Raw genomic sequence first — 27,479 nt, 5'->3', positions numbered from 1 at the left:
GTTCATTCTTTCAATTATCTCTCTAAATTCATTGTTCGGTTATTGATTGAATTAATTATATAAGTTTTAAAAGATTCAAAATTAAATTTAAAGCAATTAAGATTGCCAAAACTCAGATAAATAAAACGTTCCATGCAATTAACCCTATCTTAAAAATATCCTAATATCGTTGCACGCTTGGCTCTTGCAAAATATAACATTATGTAAATATATATATATGTAACTTCATTCAGGCTTTCAGCCTATTTTCCTCAGTTCCGTTCTGCGCGAACCCTAGTTCGTAGCAACCAAATCGACGGGTTTGGCCTCGCCGCTCCGGTATGCATCCCAATCTTTGATTGCCATCTATTTCCTTGCCCTAATTCCACATGTGGTCTTGATTCGAATCGTATTTCAAAATGATGTTTGATGATTCGCAACCCCTTGCGATCCCTGTCTATCTATCTAGGGTTGCATGTTTCTTAGATGGTAAGATTCATTAATACCTCTTCTGTGGAAATTGAGATAATCCATTAATTGAAATCTCTATGCAAGTCTAGTTCCCTCTATGGAAGAGGCTAGATTCTTGGGGTTAGGGTAGATTGTTCCGGTCATACGGTGTGTGTCATAATCGAAAAGTGCATCATTTTGCGAAAATGTAGTGTCTTTAATCGTATTTATAACTTGCTAGACATCTGTCAGATTGTTTTGTAAAAGAGATAATTCTCGGTGAAGTAGTATTGGGTTTCTAATGGCCTCGTCCTTTTAATTTATAATAAGTGCGATTGGCATCAGAATTATATGGTTCGTACTAGATTCTAGTAGAAGCAAGGAAGCAGACCTCCATAAGGATTCCAATGGGCTAGAGACCAACCTCATTGATTTTGTTTCCAAATCCTGGATGGTGTGCCTAATTCTGAAATGTGCTTGTGAATTATGGGTTGACTGGCTTGATGTCCTTTCTGTTCACTCATGTGTTGGAGTTACAGTGTAGGATGGCATCTGTGTCCAGTCAGCCACAGTTCCGCTACACACAACCCCCATCCAAAGTGCTCCATTTGCGAAACTTGCCATGGGAGTGCACAGAGGAGGAATTGATTGAACTTGGGAAACCATTTGGTAAAGTTGTTAACACCAAATGCAATGTAGGAGCAAACCAAAATCAAGCTTTTATTGAGTTTGTAAGTAGACATTCTTTTTCCTTTATGCTGATGTATTCTGTCTCTATAATACCAATTCATATTCACCATTCATATTTTCAATTTTTACAGGCAGAGTTAAATCAAGCTATTTCCATGATATCTTATTATGCTTCATCGCCTGAACCGGCTCAGGTACGTGGGAAAACCGTCTACCTACAATATTCCAACAGACAAGAAATAGTGAACAACAAAACCACTGCAGATGTTGCTGGAAATGTATTGTTAGTGACAATTGAGGGTACTGATGCACGCCTTGTCAGCATTGATGTTCTGCACTTGGTAAGTTGTTACAAGACTTTCTCACACTACTAGAGGTAAACTTATCACTTAAGAGGATGCTGTCTGCTGTTTGTGATTAGGTTATAGACTTATGGTGGTTCATGCTTTGTGATATTTTTGTTTGACATAAATATGTGCATGGATCAGCAGGCCTATGTCAAGCAAATATCTTCGTTGGAAGCTTATTCCATTGGGAGAAAGAGCACATGTGTGTTTGTCTCCTTTCTCCTTGCTTAACACTATCTCCTTCTTCCCTTTTCCTCCTCATCTTCCTCCCTACCATTCTAAGAGTTTCAAATACTTGTATTTGTTTCTTTCTCCTTTTCTTTTGGTTACCCCTGTATCATCTCAATTCTGCATGCTCTATGATGGATGCAATGTGTGTATGATGGCTTTTGTCTTTTTTTGAGTATTGTTTAATTTTTTCCCAATGCAGTTATGCAATTCCTACCATGCAGATTTGTTAAAGTATCATTTAACAACTAGGATTTCTTTGGCTCTTGTATTTGAGGGGAAAAACGAACTGGGGTAGAATTTAGTTGTGTTGTAGTCTTTTATTGTGATTTTGGAGTTCTGTTCACTTTAATTCAAGATGGTTCAAGTATTTTCTTTTTTTATTGATAAATAAACAAGTATATCGATATAAAAAAAACTAGTAGCTTAATGGGGTGAACATGTATGAAATAATGGACAGAAACAAGAGCTTCTTTCTATCTAGTTGCAAGTAACAATAAATCATCTAAAACTGTATTGGTATTTTCATACAGCGCAGGTATTTCCTTACATGACGCCATAACCCCATTTTTACGTACATCTAGTAATGTGTCATGAGGGTTTAGATTGGAATTTAGGAAGGAATAGACAAAAAATTAGACAGAATGGAGGGAGAATTAGACTGAAAGAGAGGGAGATAACAGTGAGAATAGAGGGAGAAATGTAGACAGAACAGAGAAAGAGAGAGAGATCAGAAGGAAACGAGAGAGATCAGAACAATTGAGAGGGAAATCAGAATTCAATATCATTCAACAACATATATTCTCTAACTACTCTAGCCTATTTATAGGCTATTCTCTCCTTTCAGTTACAATATAACTGAGAGGTACAAACAGGAAAGCAACAAAGTACAACAAAGGAAAAAATACATGCATTAGATAATTCCTAATATATCTCGGGGTCGTGACATAATGTTATTTCACAAATTAATATAATTTGTGACATTTTTTGGCTGCAGTTGGTACCCAAAATAAGTACTGAATGGGCTATATTCTTTAGTTCAGAAAATTAGCAACATCATTATGGTTGAATCTTGTTGAGTTCAATCTGTTGTCTTTCTTTTGACTTACAAGACAAGGTGTGTTTTGTGTTTTCTGCAATACTAGGATAGGCTGAGAGCATACACATCTAGAATTGAGCTATAGATTTCAAATAAGGACCAACCACAGAATCTAATATCTAAGGTTTTGTTTGAAACTTTTAAATATTAGTTTCTAATATTTAAGTTGTTTTGCCTTATTTGGTGCCTCTAGTTTCAGTACATTTTTATCCAACAATTGGACGCACAACCCACTAAACATAAATTAAAAATTTGAGTATTTACCAATCCATCCATATGTCAATTATTGTGTTCATATTCTAAAAAAAGAAAAAGAAAAAATAAAAATATATAGGTAATTTGGAGAGTAATGAATTAATGTATTTCTAATTAGTGGTATTTTTTTTCTTTTGGTTTTGTGCACATTACTTATTGTCCTCGCTGTGCATTTTTTCCATATAAAATACTATTTATTGTGAACTGGTGCGTGTAGATTATGTATGAGAAAAAGAAAGTAAGTTGTGTATACGGACAACAAATTTTTCTTGCGTCTTTGATTTGCACAAACATGGAAATTGTGGTGTACTATATATTCCCAGTTTTTCCATGGTCATCAGGGAGGATAAAAGATTTTATTTGCAGGTGTTTTCAGCTTTTGGATTTGTACATAAGATTACTACCTTTGAGAAGACAGCTGGGTTCCAGGTGTGTGTGTACAAGTATATATGCAAAACTTTTCTCCTCTCTCTTTCCGCCCCCTAATCCTTTATCCATGGAACTATCAGATTCTACCTACTTCTGTAACATTCATTTTAGCCATTGATATCCTTTTCAGGCTTTGGTGCAATTTTCTGATTTAGAAACTGCTACTTCTGCAAAAGATGCCCTTGATGGAAGAAGCATTCCGAGGTGATGTAGGATTTACTTTTTGGCATGGGATCAATATTGTGGATGATATATGAATATGTGGTGCACGTAAAATGGGGCTCGGCATTGTCAGATACGAAATCTGACAGTGAGAATTCTATCTAATTAAGAGAGAAACTTGCGGGAATTGAGAGGGAAAGTAGAGTCGAGAATTGGGAGGGAAAGTTAGAGAGAAGAGAGTTTTGAGAGGGAAATAGACTGATTCAATTATTCAAAAGTGATAACAATTGAGCTGAAACAGGGTAGTTATACTGCTTAGCTAGGAATAGGCGCCAAAACGGTTGCCGAAGTCCCTTCTAGAATCAACAACTTGCCTACCCATTTGTAGGCAGTTTGCTTTGCTGCAAATGCTGCCAGCAAGCTAAATCCTCTCCTAATCAAAATGAAATAGCTATGACTATAGCTACTAATTATTACAATGTATTCAATGTAGCAACTAGGTACATGACATCTTCTCCCTCCTTCAAACATTTCTTGTCCTCAAGAAATGTGCAATAGGCTAGTAGCATTTGGAAACTGCTTCAATAAATTTGGGAGGTACTCTCAGGTGGTGTTGTCCGAATGTATGGAGGACCATTTTACCAACACTTGGATAATAGGTGCCCCTTACTGGTTAGATGACACGCCCGTCTGGGATAGCCATAGTGATGTGCCCAAAACACAAAAGAAATACTAGCACCCCTTGTTTGATAAGAAAGTTCGCCACAAACAAGAAAATACTAGTTTTGATTCGCCACACTCTAGGATAGAAGAAGGAAGAGTGATAAGAATCAAGTAAATTTGCCACTAAACAAATGAATTGCTTAGATAAGAATTATGATAAAAATGCTCTTGCACTCCCTTCATGAAAATGTTCATGCCAAAACATTATAAGATCACACCTATAAATACTAGTCTTAAAGACAAACCTAACAATTAAAGACGGACAATATCATTCATTCTTTTGACAAAAGAGGGCTTAATGATGATGAAAGACAAATCAAAAGCATAAAGAAAAACATCATCATGCCACTTTTGACAAAATGGGGCTAATGATGATAAAAGACAAACCAAAAGCATAAAGAAAAACATCATCATGCCACTTTTGACAAATGGAGTCATGATGATAAAAACACAATGATACATAAAGACAAAACACTCTCAAACATAAAGGACAAATGAAAGGTGACATCATCCATGACATCAGTTATGAGACTTGGGCTTGGCAGATGGGCTGATTGCTTGGGCTTGATCATGGAGTGCTTAGGTTGTATTCTGGTCCTAGGCTTCCAAGCAAACAAGCAATGTGATTAATTTGGGCTTTAACTCTTTCACTTTGAATTCTAACTCTTCCAAATAGGCTGGAGTCTTCCCAATAAATAACTCAAGTTCCTTTCGAAATTCTTTAGCCCTTGAACGAGTAACTGGCCCAAGACTTACATGCTCTTGGACAACCCTTGTCTTTGTTTCTTTACCGTTCACATTACATAGGGACTGTTGGCTCTGTTTCTTCACGAAGACCGGACGGAAAGGAAGGATTGGTTATTTGTGACCCAACGCCATTCTTGAGAAGAGAGACATGGAATAACGAGAGCATTTGGGCCCCCTTCGGTAGTTGTAGGCGATAGGCCATTGGCCCTGCCTTTGCAAGCATTGGGAATGGACCATAGAATTTGGGGCTCAATTTGGATACCGGTTGGCGTAAGAGAGTTTTCAGGCGTTGATGGCTAAGTTTCACATACACCTCCTCCCCTTCTGAAAATTCCCCCTCACTTCTTCTATCCGCCATTTGTTTCATCCTGTTTTGGGCCTTGGTCAGTTTTGTCTTTAGTAGCCTCAGGATTTCTTGTCTCTATTGCATGTAGGCTTCCACTATTGCCACTATTGTTGGTTCTTCCACCGCCAGCAATAACGCTGGCTTGTAGCCGTATAAGGCCTCAAAAGGAATTATGTTAATAGAGTTGTGGTGGCATGAATTGTACCACTATTGGGCCACAACTAACCATTTGTGCAACTCTTTTTGTCTTAGAAAACAGAGACACCTTAAATATGACTCAAGGTATTGGTTTACTCTTTTAGACTGTATATTAGGATATATTCAAAAAATATCAGCACAAATTTTCGGAGATAGAGTTCAAATATTTGGTTCATAAGGGCTTGAAAAGTGGCTGGGGCGTTAGTAAGGCCAAATGGCATAATAGTGAACTTGTAGTGGCCATGATGGATTCTAAAAGTGGTTTTGACAATGTCTGCTGGGTCCATTCTTATTTGATGGTACCCAGACCTTAGGTCTAATTTGGAGAAAATAGAGGCATCTTTGAGTTCAAGTAAGTCTTCAATAATGGGTATAGGAAATTTATCTTTGATGGTGATGGCATTTAGTTATCTATAATCAATACAAAAACGTCACGTCCCATCTTTCTTTTTGACCAAGAGGATAAGGGATGCAAAAGGGCTACGGCTGGGTCTTATGATAGATTGGGACATCATGTCTTTCACCAATCTTTCAATTTCTGTTTTCAATTTTGGGGGATATTTGTAAGATTTGATATTAACAGGTTCAGCTTGAGGTACAAGTGGTATAGAATGGTCTAGGGATCTTTAAGGGGGTAAGGACTTAGGCTCTACAAATAGGTCTTGATATTCAGTCAGTAATAACTCAAGTAAGGCCAACTCAATTACTTGTCATTGGCTGTGAGACTGTTGATGATTGAATTCTGAGCTATCTTCCTCCGGTTCCTCATAGGTCACTCCTTCCTCCCTAGCCTCAATGGCAAAGAGATGAGCCACTTGAGACATTTTCTTTAGGAACAGTTGGTGCAACCTCTTACCTCTTATCAATTTGCATGTTCCCGTTTCCAAACTGCCTTGGAGAATTACCCTTCTTCCTTCCTTCTCCTAGGATGCCTCCATCTTATTAAAATCAAAACTGATCGGACTTACTCCCTTCATCCAATTCACCCCAAATACTATATGGCAGCCACCCAATTTCAATAATCTCATATCAGCTTCAAATAATTCACCCTGCATTTCCTAGCAAAACCCTAAGCAAGCAGACTTGCTAATCACTTTTTCTCCATTGGCCACTGTAACTGACAGTGGCTGTGTGTTGGCCAAAGGATAGATACTTCATCCTTTTGTCTGTACCCTTGTTAATGAAGCTGTGGGTACTCCCACTATCGATCAACACCATCAAGGTCCCCTCTTGTGCCTGACCCTCTACCTTGATTATCTTGTTGCTAACCACTCCTTTGATGGCATGCAGTGATATTGCCCCATTGTCCTCCTCGTGCACATCAGCTATGACTGCCATATCCTCTTCCTCTTCTTCTTCTCCTTCCAACAACAATAGTTGCTCCTTACACTGGTGCCTCAGTGTATACTTGTCTCCACATTGTCACGAACCTAGGGTTCGTGATAGGTTAGAAAAGGAATTGGAGGGAATTGAGTGAGGGAATTAAGGGAGAACAGAATAGAGAAGAAGATTTAAGGGGGAAATGAGATATATAGAGGGAGATTGAGAGAGAATGGTAGAGAGAATTAGAATTTCATTTATCATTTCAATCATGCTTTTTTCCTGCAATAGTGGCTTATTTATAGCCCACTGCTCCCTGCCCCATGTGCAGTCCGTTTGGCCTCAACCATGCACCCATGTACATAACAACTGAAATTCTAGCAAATTACAAAATACCCCCAAACAACTATTTAGATCCTTATTACAATTTTGCCCCTATTACTCCTAGGGTCATGACAATTCTCCCCGCCTTAAAAGGTTTCTTGTCCCAAGAAACTTATTATCACCTAGCCGTTGTTTCTTTATCCAATGTCTATCTTCACCCACTGGTTTCTTTTTCGCATTTTCTTGTTTTTATCTCTTATTTCCCTTGTCTCTTGCTTCTTCTTTTCTTTTTCCTCAACAGTAACATCATTATAACTTGCTGCAACACCAATTTCAGCCATCCACCTCTTCCTTATTGTCGTTAAAAATAGTTCCAAATGTGTCGTCAGCCCTACAACTCCATCTTTTTCAATTATGGATAGAATTTCAAACCTTTCTGTAGGTAAAAATCTGTACATTACCTCCAACTCTTCTTGCTGCAATGTTAACTTTGCTTTGTCTTGTGTGCTCGTGTCAATGACATACATGTGAGATGTTCCAAGTAAGGTGCCCGGTGCAATCTTTTGTTCCTTCTCTTTAGACTTCTTATTTTGCTGTTTCAGGAGATCAATGGCATCAGGAGTCTCAGCACCAGTGGTAGTGCTTGAGAGGCTACCAACTGATTGAGTGCCATCCTCCTCCCCAATCTCTTCTTCCATGTACTCCTCAACGATTTCCATAGCCAAGACCAAGGGAGTGGTATGTTTAGATCCTTCCATATCTTTAGTAGGGGCCTCCTTAAGTGGAAATACTTTTACTTGCCGGTAGCTGGAGTACACCAAGGACTTACTTTCAGCAAGGCTGTCCTTCTTCGGTTGCTCCATTTTAAGGAATTTCTCATTGTTAAAACTTCCTCGATAATCATCGAAGTATTATACAAAGAAGTTGCAATGATACTTTTTAGTCAGTATCATTGCAAACTCCTGCAATTTCTCGCAGAATATTCGACCGAATTCCTTACACTCTTCATGTATTCCACTTGTTGTTTCCTTGTACCTTAGATTGAATTGATTTTCCGTTTTCTTTTCCCATGTCCCACGATTCTAGCCAAACTCCTTTGGTTTTTGTTATATCCAACTGAGATTATAGCATTTTGCTTCATGTATGCATTGCCTCGAGTAGGACACCCCATTGAAAATGCAGCCTTATTTTGCTGCAATTGAGTCTCCCATGGCCTCATATGTGCACTGCCTGCCTTGGCAGAACTTTCATTGGTAGAATGATATACAAGCCAAGAATTTGGAGCGCTATCTACCTTGCTTTGCCTCCCAAATTCAAACGTCTAAACAAAGGGTTGCTCTCTCTCTTGGAAATTAACCACGTCAGCTGGCAATAGCCTAAACGGATCAAAATTTACCTGGCTAGCTTTTCGACGATGTCTGCCTCCGGAACTCCAAACCTCAATGCTACGACAATCGTTTATCACCCCAGACATCAGAATCAATTTCTGGAAATTAGCTTGTATCTACTTCCCTAGAAATACCGCCCAGCCAAGTCGCCTTCAAGCCTTCTCACCCTAGACCTTAACTACGGAAACTGATTTCCTTGCCTTCAACTCAAATCAAAATCGTAGCCAAAGAATAGCTACTGCCCAATCACCGTCCAAGGCTCCCAGCCCAATTTGCGATCGTTTCTGATTCCAAAATCACCAGAACTCATTACTAGTTCAACCGCTACACCCACTCTTGAGTCCAAATCTCAACGTTTCTGCTGTGCAAATACTTCCAGAACTTGATTGAATCGGTTTGGCCTCCAGATTCACCTCACGAAAACCACTGAGATTTGGATCTACTTTACCTCCAAATTTGATTCAATTTTGATTAATTGAATCGACGATGGACCTCAATTAATTGGATCGGCTCTGCCTCACTTCACCCTTCTTGCCCAATCACTAACTAATGGTTGGAGGACCCCCACACTCCTCGAGTTCACCTTTCAAATCCGTCTCACTCTTCACCCTCTGACGGACCCTGATCACCTCGAAACGTCCACTACAGTTCATCGTTTGGGTCGGAATCCACAACCGATCAAAGCGGCAACATCAACTATGCACCTGATTGAATTCATACTCGCCTTGCCCAGAATCGCTTCTCATCGTTTGGATTAGACTTGTTTGCTCGTGCTCGCCTCAGCCAATCACTGTCAGTTTGGGTCGGAATCACCTCTACTCTGATTTGCTAGAACCACCTATGACCAGCAACTCGTTGATGTTCAACAGTGGTGTAGGAAGTTGCTTCTCGTCATTAACTTCCTAATTTGCGTCAATTGCTGAAGGCCGCCCGAGTTCTAGCAGAAAAACAGTCACTCGGAATTGGCCTTGGTTAATAAAGAAAACTATCGATCTCAATTTCCAGTCCTTTTAAGTCACCTCTGAAGTGAGTCTAACCTAACTTGCCTCCGACACTGCTACTTGAATTTGCTAGACGATGCGCAAGCGACAGGCCAAGAGCTTCCAAGAACCAGTGGCTCTGATTGACCTGGCTGTGACAACCTTCCTCACCCACATCGTCGCTCCGATAGAGCTCTCGCAACTTGTCTTCTGCTTACCCAATCACCGACCACTTCTCTGCCCCACCTGCGGAATTCACTGCTTAAATCAATTCCGACAAAAGTCATCGAAATCAATTTACCCACAATTGTATGAACCATAGCCGAAGAAGTATCTGCTTCAAATCGGCTTGATTACTTCATAATCGGATCGAACAAGGACAACTACCGAATTTCAGGACTCACAGCTAGGGAACGACTGCTCTGATATCATTTGTCACGAGCCTAGGGGTCGTGGTAGGTTAGAAGAGGAATTTGAAGGAATTGAGGGAGGGAATTAAGGGAGAACAAAATAGAGAAGAAGATTTAAGGGGGAAATGAGAGATATAGAGGGAAATTAGAGGGAGATTGAGAGAGACTGATGGGAGAGAATTAGAATTTCATTTATCATTTCAATCATGCTTTCTTTCTACAACAGTGGCTTATTTATAGCCCACTTGCTCCTGCATGGCTGCACCCATGTGCAGTTCATTTGGCCTCAACCATGCATCGATGTGCATAACAATTGAAATTCTAACAAATTGCAAAATACCCTCTAATAACTATTTATATCCTTATTACAATTTTGCCCTTCTATTGCTCCTACGGTCATGACACACATTTGAAACACAACCCTGCCAATCTCCTCTGGTTTAACAATTTATCTCTATTTTGAAAATTTTGGGGAACTAGGGGTAATGTGGGATACCTTACTCCTGGTCCGGTCCCCACGGGTTTTTTTCCCGTAGGCCTTCCCCCACATTGCTCCTCTGTTTCTTCAGTAGTGCTTCGAATGTCATCTCTTGTAGGCTCCTTCTGTTGCCTCTTGCATTGTCCTTGGTCGGAGTACTTGGACCGTCGTCCTCAATTCATCGTTTAGTCCCCCTGTGAAGCTTGACACGAAATACTCTTCGGTCAAGAAGGGGTTCCTGTTCAGCATTAGGAACTTAAGCTCCTCAAACTTCGCCTGGTATTCCAACATCGTCCCCTCCCGCCTCAAACGGTTGAATTCTTGCACCACATCCCATCTACCTCGCTCACCAAATCTTTCACACAACCCTTGTGCGAAATCCTCATAGTTATAAGTTTCCCTCATCCTGGACCACCCCTGGAACCACACATCCCCTGCATCATGGAGGTAAGCCAAGGCTAGTGACACCCTCTACCTCTCGGCCACCTAATGAATTTCAAATAGCTTCTTGCACCTTCGCACCCACCACTTAGGTTTGGTTTCATCAAACACCGGCAATTCTAGCTTGGGAATTGGAAATTCGGGCTGATGTGAATGATTTGGTATCTCTTGCCTCATTTTCGGCACAAATTCTCCTTCCATGGTTGGATCTCCTTCCAATCTCGATGATCCGACACGACGATTCCTAGTACCAATTCCTGGAAGAATTGGCTCCGACCTCTCTCTCGGTGGAAAATTAGGCAAAATTCTTACCTGAGTTTGGCTCGAAAACATCAACATAAACTGTTGTAGTTGATTGTGCAATATATTTCCTTGCTCCCTCACCTCCTGCATCTCCTCCCTGATCTGTAGGCCCATGTCTCCCCGGAGTCGTTCAACCAACGTATCCAACTTTCGGTCTACCGCCACCCCAACCTTCTCCTTTATCGCATCCACCTAACCTTGGACCTCCGCCATTGACGTGGAGACTTGGTGCAATTGCATCTCCATTTGCCTCATCCTTGTTCCATCAGCCATTGCTCTGCTAACTCCGGCCCGGGACTTGCTCTGATACCAAAATGTTAGATCCGAAATCTGAAAGTGAGAATTCTCTCTAATTAAGAGAGAAACTCACGAGAATTGAGAGGGAAAGTAGAGTCGAGAATTGGGAGGGAAAGTTAGAGAGAAGAGAGAGAACGGAAAAAGAGTTTTGAGAGGGAAATAGATTGATTCAATTATCCAAAAGTGATTTCAATTGAGCTGAAGCAGGGTAGTTATATTGCTCAGCTGGGAATAGGTGCCAAAACGGTTGCCGAAGTCCCTTCTAGAATCATCAACTTGCCTACCCACTTGTTGGCAATTAGCTTTGCCACACATGCTGCCAGTCAACTAAATCCTCTCTTAATCAAAACAAAATAGCTACGTGTCATGAACCTAGGGCTTAACCTAGGATTAGTTTGGGAATCTGAAGAATCCGATTCAGCTAAGGCCAAGAATAGAAGGAAAAAGTAGGGGGAAATTTGAAAGAATGAGGTAGAGATTAGAGGAATTGTTAGGGGGGAATTAGAAGAACAGAAAAGAGGGAGATGAAGATGAAGAAAGGGGAGAGAATTCAGAGGAGGAGAAAATCAGATTTTGATTCATTAATTTTTGGATAAGGAAAGAACTCCATTACAACAACCTTATATAAGCATATTTGCCTTCTAACAGCCTAGCACATGCTGCCATGTGCTTCTAACCACTTGCTAAAATATCCCTAACAAACTATTCTATCACATTACAATAATACCATTTTATTGCTCATAAGGTCATGACAATTCCCCCCTCCTTAAGAGAGTTCTTGTCCCCAAGAACTTGCCGCAAGTAGTTGTTGCTCTTCATCCAATTCCAACCTTCTCTATGCGTATCATCCTCCTTTCTTTCTTTCTACTTCTAGGTCTCTTCTTCTTCATTCTTAGGTTTTCAAGATTAATTCCAAGTATAAATTGGCCTGGAATTTCAATAGGGAAAACTTCATTACCATCCACTACAAGTAAGGAGAGCAGATCCACAACCATAGTTGCTGTTATTGTACCCCCATTCAACCCACAGCCATGCTCTGCTGCAAAAATATCAACAACAACCTCAAAATGCAGCAATGGGGGATTGTAGACTTGACTTGAATACCTCATACCAAGGCTGTTTGTGAGCATTAACATTAGGAGCTATTGCCACTTCAATTCCAGTCAACAATTTCTCAATGACTGACACCCAGCCTTCATCTCGACCTTCTTCCCTAACATGATTTACATCTAGATTAGGCTATGCATCACTGGGGTCAGCTTCTTGCTCTTGTAGAGTGTGGTCTATCCCAATCTCTTCATCCAATCTTCTTTCATCCTTGGAATCCTAAGTTTCCATTGACTTGTTCGCTTCATTTACAACACCAACTTCCTTAATATTGGCTGAAGTTTCATTCGGAATCTCCTGATTACATGAAAATAATTCAGCAACTCTTTCTTCCTTATGTTTGCTGGAATTTTCCTCTATGTGAACCTCTCTTTCAATAATTTCAGATTGTCCATTTGCCTTTGCTGCCCCATCAATCTGTTCATCATAGGTTCCTTTTGAACAATGCCATTCACCACCAATTTCATCACTAATGTTGCATTCCTCCTTAATAGTTCTGCTGAAACCGGTATCCTTCTTCCACTCCACGTTGGAGGTAAGCACTGATTCGCTCTTCCATAATCTTGACTTCTCCTTTGGCTGCTCCATTTCAAGGAAGTCCTCCTTATTAAAACTTCCGTAATAATCATTAAAGTATTCCATCGGAAAGTTGTAATGATACTTCTTAATAAATATCATTGCCAACTCTTGTAGCTTCTCGCGGAACATACGGCTAAATTCCTCGCACTCTTCATGAAACCCACTGCTAGTTCCTTTGTCCCTTTGGCTAGACTCATTCTCAAACTTCTTTCCCCATATTTGATGCTTCTGGTCAACTGAAAATGCAGCATTTTTCTGCTGCCATTGAGGATTTGATTATCTGATGTGGGCACTACTTCCCAAAACCTCCCAAGTAGGACATCCCACGAAAAATAAAGCACTGTTCCGCTACAATTGAGGTTGTTCTCTTGCTTGAAAATTAACCACTGAAAATGCAGCATCATTCGGCTACAATTGAGACCCCATTTCAACTGAAAATGAAGAATTTTTCTGTTGCAATTGAAGCTCCCATGGTCTCCTACATGCACTGCTCCCCTTAGCTGATTTTTCACAATCAGCATACTTTGAAGACCAAAGAGCTATATACATATTGCTCTTCTTCAAACAAGTTATCCCAAAATTCAAAGCAAAAAATTTACAGCCAAAATCTACCTCTTGTTTCCTCTGCCTCCAGCACCAACAATCAAGGAGCTAGATAATTCTGATCAAGGAAGCAACGCTCCACAGAACTCCGGTCGGAATTCTCGATCAAAACCACACACCACAGCCGTGCCTACAAGAAGCTTATCGGTCTGGTCGGACTGGTCTTCCGGTCTGGGCCATCCGCTTCACCTCCGACGGACTCATGCTCGCCTTGGACAATTGCAACCCTCTGGCTGTCCACGGCACTACCTTCGATGGACTCCTTACTCACTGCAATCCTAACCGACTGGCTGAGGATCACTAGTTCGAGGTCGCTCCATAAGTTTGCCTGGATGGTCAAGATCGACTTTGCTTGTGATCGTTGTGGATTCACGATCGCCTCCCTGGCAACTCCTCTTTCTACCCAATCACCGACCAAGGTTGGAGGACCAGGGGCGGATCCAGAAATCTATGTAGGGGAGGCTAATTTTTTTTTTTTGAAGTATAAAATTACACACAACAAATTTCGGGGTGGGCTGAAATTTGTTTTGACTGAATTATTAGTAAAATTTATTATTTTTTACATTAAAACATTAATTTTTTAAATTAAAAATTATTTTTAATTGTTAGCTGCCCTGGGCTCCTCCCCTGTGGAGGACCACCGCCTCCCTGAGTTCACCTTGGTCGACAAGTCCTCGGAATTGAGTTACGATCGCGGTAGGCTCCAATCGCTCTAATTTGCTTCTCTTCGATGCCTTAAGCTTCGTCTAAATTGCTGTTCGACTTAACTTCATGCCTCGCTCTAATCAGAATTGAGAGAACCGCGTCTTCCTCCTCTGGTTCTACCTACTCACTAGTCGCGTTTGATAATGGTTGCGACACCTTCCTCGTCTGCGTCGCCCTTGCCTCGTCTTCTCATCTGCGAATTCTGATTATCGCCTAAACCTCCTTTCGCTGAACCAACAACCTAACTCACCCCTGACACTGCTATTTGAATTCACTGGACAAGATGCGCGACTTTTGAAACCAACTCGCAACTCCAAATCCAGCTTTCGTTAATCGCTTGCCTGTTACACTTTCGAAATTCGCCAATCTACGATTAGCTTCCAGAAAATGATTAGCTGCTCTGCTCAATCAATTCCGCCGAGAATCGTTGGAATCAACTACCAAAATTGCACGAACCACAGCCGAAGAACGACCGCTCTGATACCATTTGTCATGAACCTAGGGCTTAACCTAGGATCAGTTTGGGAATCGGAAGAATCCGATTCAGCTAAGGCCAAGAATAGAAGGAAAGTAGGGGGAAATTTGAAAGAATGAGGGAGAGATTAGAAGAATTGTTAGGGGGGAATTAGAAGAACGGAAAAGAGGGAGATGAAGATGAAGAAAGGGGAGAGAATTCAGAGGAGGAGAAAATCAGATTTCTATTCATTAATTTTTGGATAAGGAAACAAATCCATTACAACAACCTTATATAGGCATATTTGCCTTCTAATAGCCTAGCACATGCTCCCATGTACTTCTAACCACTTACTAAAATATCCCTAACAAACTATTCTATCCTATTACAATAATACCCTTTTATTGCTCATAAGGTCATGACACTACGACAATAGCTACTAATTATTTCAATGTATTCCATGTAGCAGCTAGGTATGTGACAACCCTCAATAAAGTCCATGGAAATCTTCTCCGAGGCCTACTCTGGTATAGCTAATGGTTGTAACAACCCCGCATAAGCCACTTGTTCATGCATGCATCGTTGGCACGTTATGTATGCTGCCACAAAAAAATCTGTCACCTCTTTTTTAAGCTATGGCCAAAAGAACATCTGTCTGACTCTATAGTAGGTAGCTCTGACCCCCCGAGAGTTATGTAGTGCCTGCAATATCTTGGACTTCAATTCTTTGTCATCCCCCACAACCAATCTGCCTTTAAATATGATCAGACCATTGGAGATAGAGTACCCCTATTCATTGGTATGCTTGACTTCTAGCTGAGCCTGTAGGGATTTAATCCATTTGGATTTATCATAGCTCTCAGTTACATTTTTGACCCAATCAGGTATCACAATTGTAATGGCTTCACACACCCCTTCTTCTCTTCTCGATAGGGCATCTGCCACTATATTCTCTTTGCCCTTTCTATACTGTATCACATAATTCAGGCCTAATAATTTTGATACCCCTTTCTTTGTAGCTGTGTATGCAATCTCTGTTGTAGGTGTCTTAGGCTATCATGGTTTGTCCTAATGATGAATGGAGTTCCCTCCAGGTAGTGCCTCCACTTATCAATGGCTAGCAATTCCTTTTCATACACACTGCCTCTACTTATCAATGGCTAGCAATTCCTTTTCATACACACTTAGTCCCTGATGCTTAGCACCCAATACCTGACTAATGTAGGCTAAGGGTCTCCCTTCTTGTACCAACACTACTCCCACCCCAATGTCACATGCATTTGTTTCAATCACGAAGGTCTTAGAGAAATCGGGTAGGGCCGGAATCGGGGCTTGTGTCATTGCCCTTTTAAGTATAATGAAAGCAGCCTCAGCTTGGGGATTCCATTTGAAGTTGTCTTTCTTGAGTAACTCGGTCAAGGGCTTACTGATTACCCCATAATGTTGTATAAATCTCTTGTAATACCCAGTTAGCCCTAGGAATCCCCTCAACTCTCGTATAGATGAAGGCCCAGGCCATTCTAACATGGCTGCGATTTTCTTGGGGTTTGTACTGACTTCCTGACTTGATATGATATGCCCTAGATATTCCACCTCACTCTTTGCAAAGGAGCACTTTGAGGGTTTCACATATAATTGGTTGGTTTTCAGGATTTCAAAGGTGGTTTTAAGGTGGATCAGGTGTTGTTTGAGATTGGGGCTATAAACCAAAATGCCATCAAAGAAGACTAATATAAATTTCCTTAAGTGGGGGGCAAATAGATGGTTCATTAGAGCCTGGAAAGTGGTTGGGGCATTGGTGAGACAAAAGTATCCTAAATTCTGCATACGTGGCTTAGTATCCTTGATTTAACAGTATATGAAGGCCAGGGTGCTTGGATACATATCCCTAACCAATACTCAGGCCAAGTCAATTTAACGTAATTTATGAAAATTTTGGGGATGATAAAAACTTTTGTCACCAGAGCAATTTTATGCAATCATACATGTGGTTTCTATAAAATTTATTTTCCTGTAAATATGAATGCAATGTAATCGACTGAATTTTTAGTGCTTTGCTATGTGTCAGATATTTGATTCCAGACTTGGGACCATGTAGCCTTAAAATCACATATTCAGCTCACACTGACTTGAGTGTGAAATTCCAGTCTCATCGTAGCAGGTAAATTCTCTTATTAATTTATTCAGTGTTCTCTTATTGGTACTCCATGCTGTGGGAATGTTTCTTGTAAATGCCAACTTTTTCTTTCCTTGATCAGTTTCTGAGTAGAATTACTAATTGCTTGTATGTCAATTTTGGTTCACAATATTGGTATCCAGTCCAACTTGTTATTGATGGGCTTTTTATTTGGTGTCTTTGACTATTATGAGCTCAAACATGCTGTCTATTGTGCCAGGGACTATACTAATCCTCTCCTCCCTGTTGCTCCTTCAGCCATTGATGCGTCTGGTCAGGTAAACTATGGGATGTGGCCGGTCATGTTTTATATTCATGAGTCTAAATTTGGGGAGGACCAAGAAGTGGGATGTACCATAGCCCTCAATTTTGAAGTCAAGTGAGGGCACATTTTTTCTATACTCATTGCAACCTACACTTCTTAACACAAGTCTGACAAACTAAGACAAATGAATTGGAACCCGTCATGGTAGTTTGTGTGCTTGATTTTTTTTTTTTTATCTTCTCCAGTTGACCATCTTTTGTGAATTAACCATCTATTAGGGGTGATTTCTTAGGGGATCTATTACAAGTTGTTAATAAGTTTTGACTGATGATATATGGTTAATATGTATCCTTTTATGAACCATGTTCCCATGTGGAGTGTGTTGCACCTGGACTTTTTCCTTGCATCAGACACAATAATAATGTGCAACTGAGGTGCTATCCCCTTCATGTATTTCCGCCACTTAGATGTTTGAGGAGAAAGGGCCGTCACAGCCTCATTGGGGGAGGAGAGGTGTTTCCAACCCTTTAAGGATAAGGCCCTTGTACTTACAGAAAAAAAGAAAAGAAAAGAATAAGGCCCTTGCAGTCTTACTGGTAGAGGAAGGCAACTTGAACCCACAAACAAAGTTTGGGTGGTTGGCTGTCCATATTTCCCGGAGGTTTTCTGTTTAATGTTTTCTAGTGCTATGAGATTGTTAAACCATGTTCTTGCTGCAGTCTGAATGTAACCATTTGTCATGGCTGCAGTTTAGTTTCGGCATCGATGGTAAAAAGCTAGAGCCTGAGAGTAATGTTCTTCTTGCATCGATTGAGAACATGCAATATGCCGTGACATTGGATGCTCTACACATGGTAACTTAATTACTTGGCCTTTTTAAAATTGATACTCAGTTACCATTCCTTTTTCGTTATTAATGATTATATATTTACCTTTTCTTTTTCCTTGACCCCATGCTTAGGTCTTTTCAGCTTTTGGGCCAGTTCTAAAGATTGCCATGTTTGATAAGAATGGTGGGGTTCAGGCCCTAATTCAGTATCCTGGTAATTGAAGTTTCACACTCTCTCAACACAATTTTTACAGTTGTTTGATTATCAGTTCTGAATTTTCAAACCTCTTAAACACAGCGGCCCTACCTGGTAGTTTAGATTCTGCTTGCTGCTAACCCATGTGCTTTCTCTAAGCAATTTCATAAACCGTTCATGACATGTACCACATTATTTTCTTAATCTGTGCATGACAACCATTTTTAATTTTATTTTTATGGTTTTGCTTAGTTGAGAGAATCTTTACTAGGTTAGAATTTATGGTCCTACTTTATGGTTAATTGTGGCCAGTTGTAACGATAAAAATGAAGTATTAAATTAATGATCACCGTTATTTTATCTGTAAAGTGTTTACCTTGTTCTGTTATTTTCTCTGTAGAGTCTTTACCTTGTTTTAGTGTTTGTTAGTTACTACATGTGCTATACCCAATTTTGAGTCCCTGGACCTGTGGACTTGGCAGGAAAAAATGTTTATGATGCTGCCAGAGTTTCCTATATTTCTTGAATATAAAATTCTATAAGAAAGATTAATTCAAAAGACATTGCTTCAATCGATCCATCTTTTATGCATTTGCAATGTGGTATTGATGATACAATGGACTTGTAGATGTCCAGACAGCTGTTGTTGCCAAGGAAGCCTTGCAAGGACATTGCATATATGATGGAGGGTTTTGCAAGCTTCATATTACATTTTCACGCCATACTGATCTCAGTATAAAGGTACTGTAAATACACACTTGGATGGCAAGTTAATTGTACAAGTTTGGAAGACATTTATTGGAGATTTGTGCCAAATTTTTATATGATGTCGGATGTCCTGCTGCATTCATTATATTTTATTGCTGTGCATGCCCTAGTAATTGAACAGACTAAGTAAGAACTTGCTTCTAATAAAGCTGTAACTACTCTCTCTCTCTCTCTCTCTCTCATGCGCACGCGCGCGCATATATGTTTAACATTTGTGTGTGCGCTTGTTTATCAAAAGAAAAAGAGTAGGGAAATGTCTGTGCATCATCACCTGCTGATGGATCCACTTCATCTTTACATCCTTAGTGTTAAGCTTGAGTTTGGCGTTTACAAAATCTTGTGATAGAGCAATTGAAGTAGCATCCATTGTTTTTACCTTGTTTTATTTTTTTCTTCTTTTTTATGAACCCCCTCCCTCTTGGGGGGTGTGGGAGAAGGGTTGTGAAAAACATGCGATTCTTACTTTTTTAGTTTCTTATCATTAGGGTTGCAATCCAGCCGAACCAAGCCGAGCTTTGTTCAGCTTAGGCTTGGCTCGGTGAGTAAGTGTATGGGCTCGAGCTCGACTCGAGCCTTAAAGCCCGGCCTGTCAAGAAGCTCAACAAGGGCTTGAAGTTGTTGGCTTAGGCGGCAAATGGGTTGGTGTTGCAGGCGTCTAGTCGAAGAAGGCAAATCGGTTGGAGAGAAGGCCAATGGCTGGCGGTCGCCTTCACCAGAGAAGGCGGACGGTCACAGGCACGGAGGTCGAATGCCAGTCGGTCGGTCGGAGAAGATGGACAATAGGTGTTGGTCTCAAGTCGCAACCATTGAAGAGGAGGAGAAGCTGTTGTCGATCGTCCTTGCCCAGTGCCGGAAGGAGAAGAAGAGGAACATAACAGGCATAGACGGGCGGCCTCTCTGCTGGAGAAGAAGATGAAGAAATAGGCGGCGAAGGGGAGAGAGGAGAGGAAAGAAGAAAGAAAGAATGGGTTTCTAAGATAATGGCGGCAAGCAAAATGACAAGAGGCTTGTGGTAGGGAGGCAATTTCAAATTGAAAGAACGAAGGAACATTGAGTAGGTGGGGCAGTGAGTTGGTTGCAGGCGCATGATTATGATTGTGCTTGCAGGAGATAAATTGAAAGGGGAGAATTGTTCTCCCCCCCTTTGGCTGCCAATATGTATATATAATATATATATATATTAAGGTTAAAAGCAGCCCCAATTTGCTCCCAATCTCTCTCGTCTCCCACAGTGCCCCCTCTTCTATCTTTTTCCTCTCGTTCTTTTCGTCCGTTTGATCCATTGAGCACATCAATATATATATGTGATATATATATATATATATGTAAAATACAGAGGTAGGCGCACATGTCCCTCCTCCCTTCTCTCGGATCCAATATAGATGGAGAGACAACACAACCCCTAAATCAATCAATTAAATCTAATAAATACATGATATAGATATAATGATGATATAAATATTATATACTTTTGTTTAAATAATATATTTAGAAAATGTATATCTAATATATACATATATTATCTAACTATAAAATAATATGTTTATAAAACTATAAATAAATTTATTAATGTATTTATAAACGAGCTATTCATGAACTTCTAATTGGGTCTGCTCACGAGCCTCTAAACGAGCTAGCTCACAAGCTAACGAGCTGATCTTTACTAAGTTCAAGTTCAGTTTTACAAATCGAGGTTCAAGGCTAGGCTTAACTTCGACTTGTTTACCTTAACGAATGAGCTTTTATCGACCTGCTTACGAACAACTCGGTTTATTTGCAACCCTACTTGTCATACAACAAGAGTAAGTGGGCCCTTTGGAAAATGATGGTAGTCACCCAGATTTCACCAGCCTACATAGACATGGTAGGGAGAGAGCCAAATCAATGCACAAAGAGGGAGCAGTAGATAGCTCTAGGCCATAAGGCAAATTGTTAATTCCAAATAGTGAAATCCTCCTGGTATAGAGCACTTGGGAATTTGGAGGCTGAGCTGACTGAAGGATGCCCAATTGTGGCTGGAAATGCAGGTGGTGGTAGGGGTGTTCGCGGTGCGGTTTGTCCGGTCTGAACCATTTTCAGCAAGCCAAACCGCTAGTGCGGTTTTCCGACCAAACCAGACCGTGGTCTGGTTTGGGTGCGGCCAAACCGCATCGCATTTGCGGTCTGGTTTGGTGCGGTTTACCGCGGTTTAAAAATCTAATACAAGTGCCTTAAAATCATTAAAAATGTTACTTAAAAATGGTAAATAAAGACAAATATTAGTAAATAAAGACAATCAAAGGTAAATAAATAGAAGCAAAAAATAAAGACAAGAGTGTAATTCAACATACAACATTTCAACATTGAAAGCAAAAAATAACCTGTTTAGTTTAGCAATGAATTATGCAATTAACATGTTTAGAAAATAAACAAATTATCAAATTAACCTATTTAGCAATGAATTATGAATTATGCAATTAAATTAACCTGTTTAAAAAATAACCTATTTAACAAAAAATAACCTGTTCGACATTGAAAACAAAAAATAACTTATTCAACATTTCAACATACAACATCCAACCTGTTATAAATAAACAAAACATGGCATAACATTGTTATAATCTATTCAACTATTTAGTAATAATTCTATCCAACATATTCAACAATTATAACCTGTTTAACAATGAATTATAGTTGGCAACCATCAATCATAACTAAGTATTTAAAGTCCAAAACGGCAAAAACATGCCACGCAATAACATAACCATTCAAAATAAGATAAGTTACAATCAAATCCGATCGAAATACAAACTTAAAAATTCAAATTTCATAACACAACCACACATGCTCCAAGCCTCCAACTTCAACTTCATCACTAATCAATGTTTATAGCATCTGTTGTCATAGTGGACTTATCTGTAATATTAAGAGAAACAATAAAGGTAGAAAAACAAAATGTTAAGAATTAATACAAATAAAATAATAAACATGTTTGATAAGTAAATAAAAAATTACCAGATTCAACTGATTCATAAGTAGCATGCTCTTCTAATATTGAAGTCATATCCAATGATAAAGACGTCCCTCTCAACCAATTTTGACAACAAATCAACGCTTCTACCATAGATGGACTCAATGAACTGCGAAAGCAATCAAGCACCCTACCTCTAGTGCTAAAAGCTGACTCAGAAGCGACTGTTGACACTTGGATGGCAAGAACATCTTGAGCAATCTCTGATAGGATATGGTACTTTGATGAAGTTACCTTCCACCAATTCAAAATATCAAAAGTATTATTTCTTATATCCTTGTTAGGTTCAGCTAAGTACCTTTCAAGCTCATTTTTCATTTCAAAAGCATTATCTTCAATACATTCTTTCTCAAAATCGGATTTGAACATGTTAACATCATCATCCTCATCAGAATCCACAACTAAAATCTTTTGTTCAGAACTTGTCCCACCCTGTTTATGTTCTCCTGATTGTCCATTTGAGTTATTTGTTGCATAAAAATGCACTAACTTCCCTAGAGCACTCTTGATAGAATCCATTACGTTTTTTACTTCATCTTCAGAATAGAGCTTGCGTAAACAAAATGCTACATATTTCATCTTGTACCTAGGATCAAGCACAACCGCCACATAAAGAAGTATATTTTGTTTTTCAATGTTGCCCCAATACTTATCAAATTTTATTTTCATGCTAGAAGCCATATCTTTCAAGATTGATTCGTAAGTTGAACTCCATTTGTTTAGTCTCCCAAGTACATTACAAATTTCATGAAAATAATTATTTGCAGTAACATTCAAATAAGCACTAAACATGAGGGTAGCATCATAAAAAGTCTTCAAAAACTTGCAGAATGTTGCACAATTCTCCCAGTCTTTAGAATTTGGTGGCCCAATTGGCCTTTTCCCATTTCTATCCTCTTCACAAAAATATTGTAAATAGAGCAAATCCTCTTCTTCCAACAATTTAAACGTGTCAACAAATCTCAGTGCATGCTCCAACATTAAATAAGTGGAGTTCCACCTTGTTGGCACATCCAAGCACACAAGAGCCTTCTCTTCTTTACAAGTATTCTTGACACAACTTTTGAATCTTGACAACCTTGAAGGAGAAGCTCTAACATATCTAACTGCGTTACGTATAGCCATAATAGAGAAGTCCAATTCTTTTAAGCCTTCACCCACTACCAAATTAAGAATATGAGCCGAACATCTCACATGTAAGAATTCCCCATCACAAACAACACTCTTCCAAATTTGTAGTCTTTTCTTCATGTGCCCAATAGCCCCATTATTAGAAGCAGCATTGTCAACTGTGATTGTGAAAACCTTCTCAATACCCCATTGTTTCAAACACGCATCAATTGCTTTACCAATTGTCTCTCCCTTATGATTTGAAATTTGACAAAAGTTCAAGATTATTTTTTGCATTTTCCATTCAAAATCTATAAAATGAGCTGTAAGCACCATATAATTGACATTTTGAATGGAAGTCCATGTATCAGTGGTAAGGGAGACTCTTTGTGAATTCTTAACAAAAATGACTTCAACTTCTTCTTTTCATCATTATAAAGATTAATTATATCCCTAGCAATTGTAATGCGTGAAGGAGGATCAAATTTAGGGCATGCAACACCACAAAATGATCTAAAACTTTCTTGCTCAACAAACCTAAATGGCAATTCATCAATGACAATCATTTTGGCACATGCCATCCTACAAGCTGTTTGACTAAATCCCACAGCTAGAAGATTACTACCTTCAACACTTCCATCCTCATTGTCACTATTCTTTAGATAACATAAAATCTTCTGCTTCTTATCTTCTACTCTGTAAGGATTCTTTTTACATTGATTGTTTACATGGTTCCAAAGAGTACTTGTCCCATTTTTTCTAGTATCACTTGCATAATTTTTACCACAATAGTTGCACACAGCTCTAGGGTCAGAAAGGTCATCCTCATTTCTTGTAAAATGATCTCATACTTCAGATTGCTGCCTAGGTTTTTTTTTCATTCCTTTGTCCTTAAACTTAGAAGGTAATGGAGGTTTAGAACCACTGCCTTCATTGAGGTTTTTAATGGATGAATCATTGGTGCTACTATCTGTTTCCATCTGCCATTGAAGCAATAAAAAATTTGAAATGAATCATTGGTGCTACTTTAATGGACCTATATATTAGCATCAATTAGTCATTCATTTTCAACATATTAGCATCAATATATTAGCATCAAATAAAACAGAAACTAATGGACCTATATATTAGCATCAAATAAAACAGAAACTAATAGAGCTTTTAGCAATTATGATTCTAGCTAGATTCCATTTTCAGCATGTGATTAGATTTCTATAAGAAATTAATAAACTATAGAAGACTTCTATAGTTTATTAATGATCCTTCTATAGTTTACTAATGATAATTCTGAGTGGTAATTAAGCAGATGATGTTATCTGCTTAATTATGATTCTAGAAACGTCATAATTAATGGACCTATATATTAGCATCAATTAGTCATTCATTTTCAGCATATTAGCATCAAATAAAACAGAAACTAATGGACCTATATATTAGCATCAAATAAAACAGAAACTAATAGAGCTTTCGGCAATTATGATTCTAGCTAGATTCCATTTTCAGCATGGGATTAGATTTCTATAAGAAATTAATAAAGCTAGATTCCATTTTTCTTCCCTTTCTGTCCGCTTCAAAAAGAAATTATCAGGAATTTTTGTTGGTTCCTTCCTTCCACTGAGCTTTTGGATTAGGAAGGGGCATGCCTCATGTATATACATGAAGGATATATACCATTTAAAGCACTACATGATTAAAGTCTATCGATATTCTTTTCTTAGCATTGTAAGTATACGTAGCAATGAATGTGATACTTATATATATATATTCACCTTAAACTTGAAGTAGATTAACACTGAATGATCCTCGTTGGTAAGATCGGCGAATCGTTTTGGCCCGAGCTTCGGCCCCAGCTATGTCTCATAGATAGCTCTAGATCTGCCGAGCTTCGTCTCCTTTGTCTCGATCTGCCCGAGCATCCTCTCCTCTGCCTCGATCTACTGGGCTTCTTCTCCGCTTCGGCTCGAGCTTCCTCTCCTCTGCCTCGATCTACTGGGCTTCTTCTCCGCTTCGGCTCGAGCTTCCTCTCATCTGCCTCGATTTGTCGTAGCCGACAGTGGAACTGTGGGTGTAGGCTGCTGACGGATGATTCCGATTGGGGGAACTGGGGAAGGGTCGCGCGGGTGGGGGAGGGCCGGATGGGACTGCCGTATAGGGTTGCGTGGGTGGAGGAGGGAGCTGCCGATTGCAATAGGGTTGCGGGTGGGGGAGGCAGCTCTGCCGAATGCGATTAGGGATTAGGGTTGCGTGTGGGGGAGGGGGTTGCACGGGGTTGATGGTGAGTTTATATATTAATATATTTTTTTATTTTTTTTTTATTATGTTTTGGGCGGTTTGGTTTAAAACCGAGCCGCCTGCTATCCAAACCGCGAACCGCGCGGTTTGGACAGCCTTCAAACCATTTTCGACCGCAAAACAAAAAAATCGACCGGTTCGGTCTAGCCGGTTTTCGCGGTGCACCGGTTTTTTTGAACACCCCTAGGTGGTGGTGGTTGGGCTCTCTACTTGAGCGTGCAGAGTTGATGAGGAGCATGGAAGGTGTTGATTTGTCCCTTTTGCTTGTCTTCATGTGATTGAGAAGGACAAGCACCTTGATGAAACCTAAACTCTATGGTCTAATCCGCAAATTCATCAATGTTCCATAAGGGAGTAACAAACTAGGTTCTGGAGAGAATATCTTGCAAATGCTAGTGTTGGCCCTGTTGTAGTGCATTTTGCAGAAGAAATGGGGGGGTGGGGCAGATTCTGCCCAGAGATCTTGCGTCAGGCTATGGCAATGAAGAGTGTAGAGTGTAAAGCTTGTTCTCAGTGAGGTGTGCTCCATGTGTAGTTGAGCACATGAGCTGGAGGAAACGTTCTTGACCGGAGGCGGGCTCTGCTTAAGTAATTGGCATGTCAAGCAACTGTTTCTGCTTGAGCTGGGAGCTGTCCGAGGCATGTCTCGCTATGCATAGGCTGCATACTCCATTCACTGGTATATTTTCCATGGAGAATCGTGCTTTATAAGGGATTGGCACTTTGTGCTGGTCTGTGAAGTACACGTGCGAACCAATAGGCTACTCTTTGAACGAACTACGAAGGAAAACTGTAAATATAATCTAATCTAACATCCAACTAGTTTTTAGATCTTACAATAAAGGGAAATAACTCCCTTTTTCCCTAGTCATTTATTTATTCTATTCTTGCAATTTCTTCCTAGTCATTTATTTATTCTGATCTTGCATGCAGTGTTTCCTAGTCATTTATTTATTCTGTTCTTGCAATTTCAGATAACACCCCCCACCCATTCCCCCCCCCCCCCCCCTCCCCCTACATGCAGTGTTTCCGTGCACATTATTTCACCAAGAACTTAATGGAATTACAAATGATCGAGGTTTTGATTTACTCTTCTGAATATTCTCAACACCTTTTAATTGTGTGAAGCTTGATTAATGATTTCAGGTCAATAATGATCGGAGCAGAGATTATACAATTCCTAGTGCTCCTATGGTGAATCCTCAACCGTCAATGGTATATCATCAACAAACACCTCTAGTTTCTCATCAATACAACGGGGGCCAGTTCCCCCCACCTACGGGAGTGTTTGCAGTACCACAGCCTTCAGAAGGTTGGGGACCAGGTGCCGCAGCTGTGCCTCAGTCCACACCTGCGCCAATGCATAGTCACCATTACATGCCACCTGCGACCATGACCCCTGGGTTGATGCAGTCTCATGGACAGAATGGTCCACCGCCTACAATGCCATTGTATCGACCACAGTAGTATTAATTTTTTCTCATGAAACAGTTCGCTGTACTATTGTGGTCGTATGAAGGTAGGAGGAACGCAGAGGGGGTGCGTAAGATGCTTTTGCCTAAATTATCGTCTTCAATTTCAAAGAAAATTGTTAAAAGTTTTAATTTAGGGGGAGGAGTCGGAGGACTCCAGCCTATGGAAAACTTTGGTAAATTGTCGGTTCTAAAACTGTCACCATGATGTTATTATATTGTTGAATGTGATTTTGCCTTAAAGCTGAAGCAACCCGCTTGTGTATTGTTTCATCCTATTTGATCATAATAATACTATTGGAGCAGCAGTTTTAAGTAA

The 27,479-nt window shown here is 39.8% G+C and overlaps 1 protein-coding gene across 3 annotated transcripts; it reads left to right on the top strand.

Moving 5' to 3' along the window:
* The first annotated feature begins 186 nt into the window (after positions 1-186).
* On the top strand, positions 187-27,479 carry LOC127802979 (polypyrimidine tract-binding protein homolog 2). 3 transcript variants are annotated; one of them, XM_052340946.1, is made up of 12 exons: positions 1,076-1,160; positions 1,251-1,313; positions 1,384-1,460; positions 1,611-1,668; positions 3,415-3,477; positions 3,608-3,681; positions 17,111-17,203; positions 17,439-17,496; positions 18,233-18,337; positions 18,445-18,526; positions 19,137-19,249; positions 26,835-27,479. In XM_052340946.1, the coding sequence occupies exons 3-12, from the start codon at positions 1,426-1,428 to the stop codon at positions 27,153-27,155; spliced, it is 1,002 nt and encodes a 333-aa protein (XP_052196906.1). In that variant the 5' UTR covers positions 1,076-1,160; positions 1,251-1,313; positions 1,384-1,425; the 3' UTR covers positions 27,156-27,479. The 3 variants fall into 3 exon arrangements, with proteins under 3 accessions (XP_052195310.1, XP_052196906.1, XP_052196102.1); XM_052340142.1 differs by having other exon boundaries at positions 1,608-1,668; XM_052339350.1 differs by lacking the exon at positions 1,611-1,668 and adding an exon at positions 187-318 and having other exon boundaries at positions 969-1,160; positions 1,251-1,460.

Source organism: Diospyros lotus, chromosome 1 (genome assembly GCF_014633365.1).
Source record: "Diospyros lotus cultivar Yz01 chromosome 1, ASM1463336v1, whole genome shotgun sequence".
Lineage (NCBI taxonomy): Eukaryota > Viridiplantae > Streptophyta > Magnoliopsida > Ericales > Ebenaceae > Diospyros > Diospyros lotus.
The sequence above is the reverse complement of the archived record's forward strand: the minus strand, read 5'-3'. Positions and strand labels throughout refer to the sequence as shown.

Coding starts and splice junctions, on each gene's coding strand:
- LOC127802979 (XM_052339350.1), top strand. CDS start 975: ATGGCATCTGTGTCCAGTCAGCCACAGTTCCGCTACACACAACCCCCA. Junction 3,682..17,110: donor GATGGAAGAAGCATTCCGAG/GTGATGTAGGAT, acceptor GCTATGTGTCAG/ATATTTGATTCCAGACTTGG. Junction 19,250..26,834: donor ATACTGATCTCAGTATAAAG/GTACTGTAAATA, acceptor TAATGATTTCAG/GTCAATAATGATCGGAGCAG.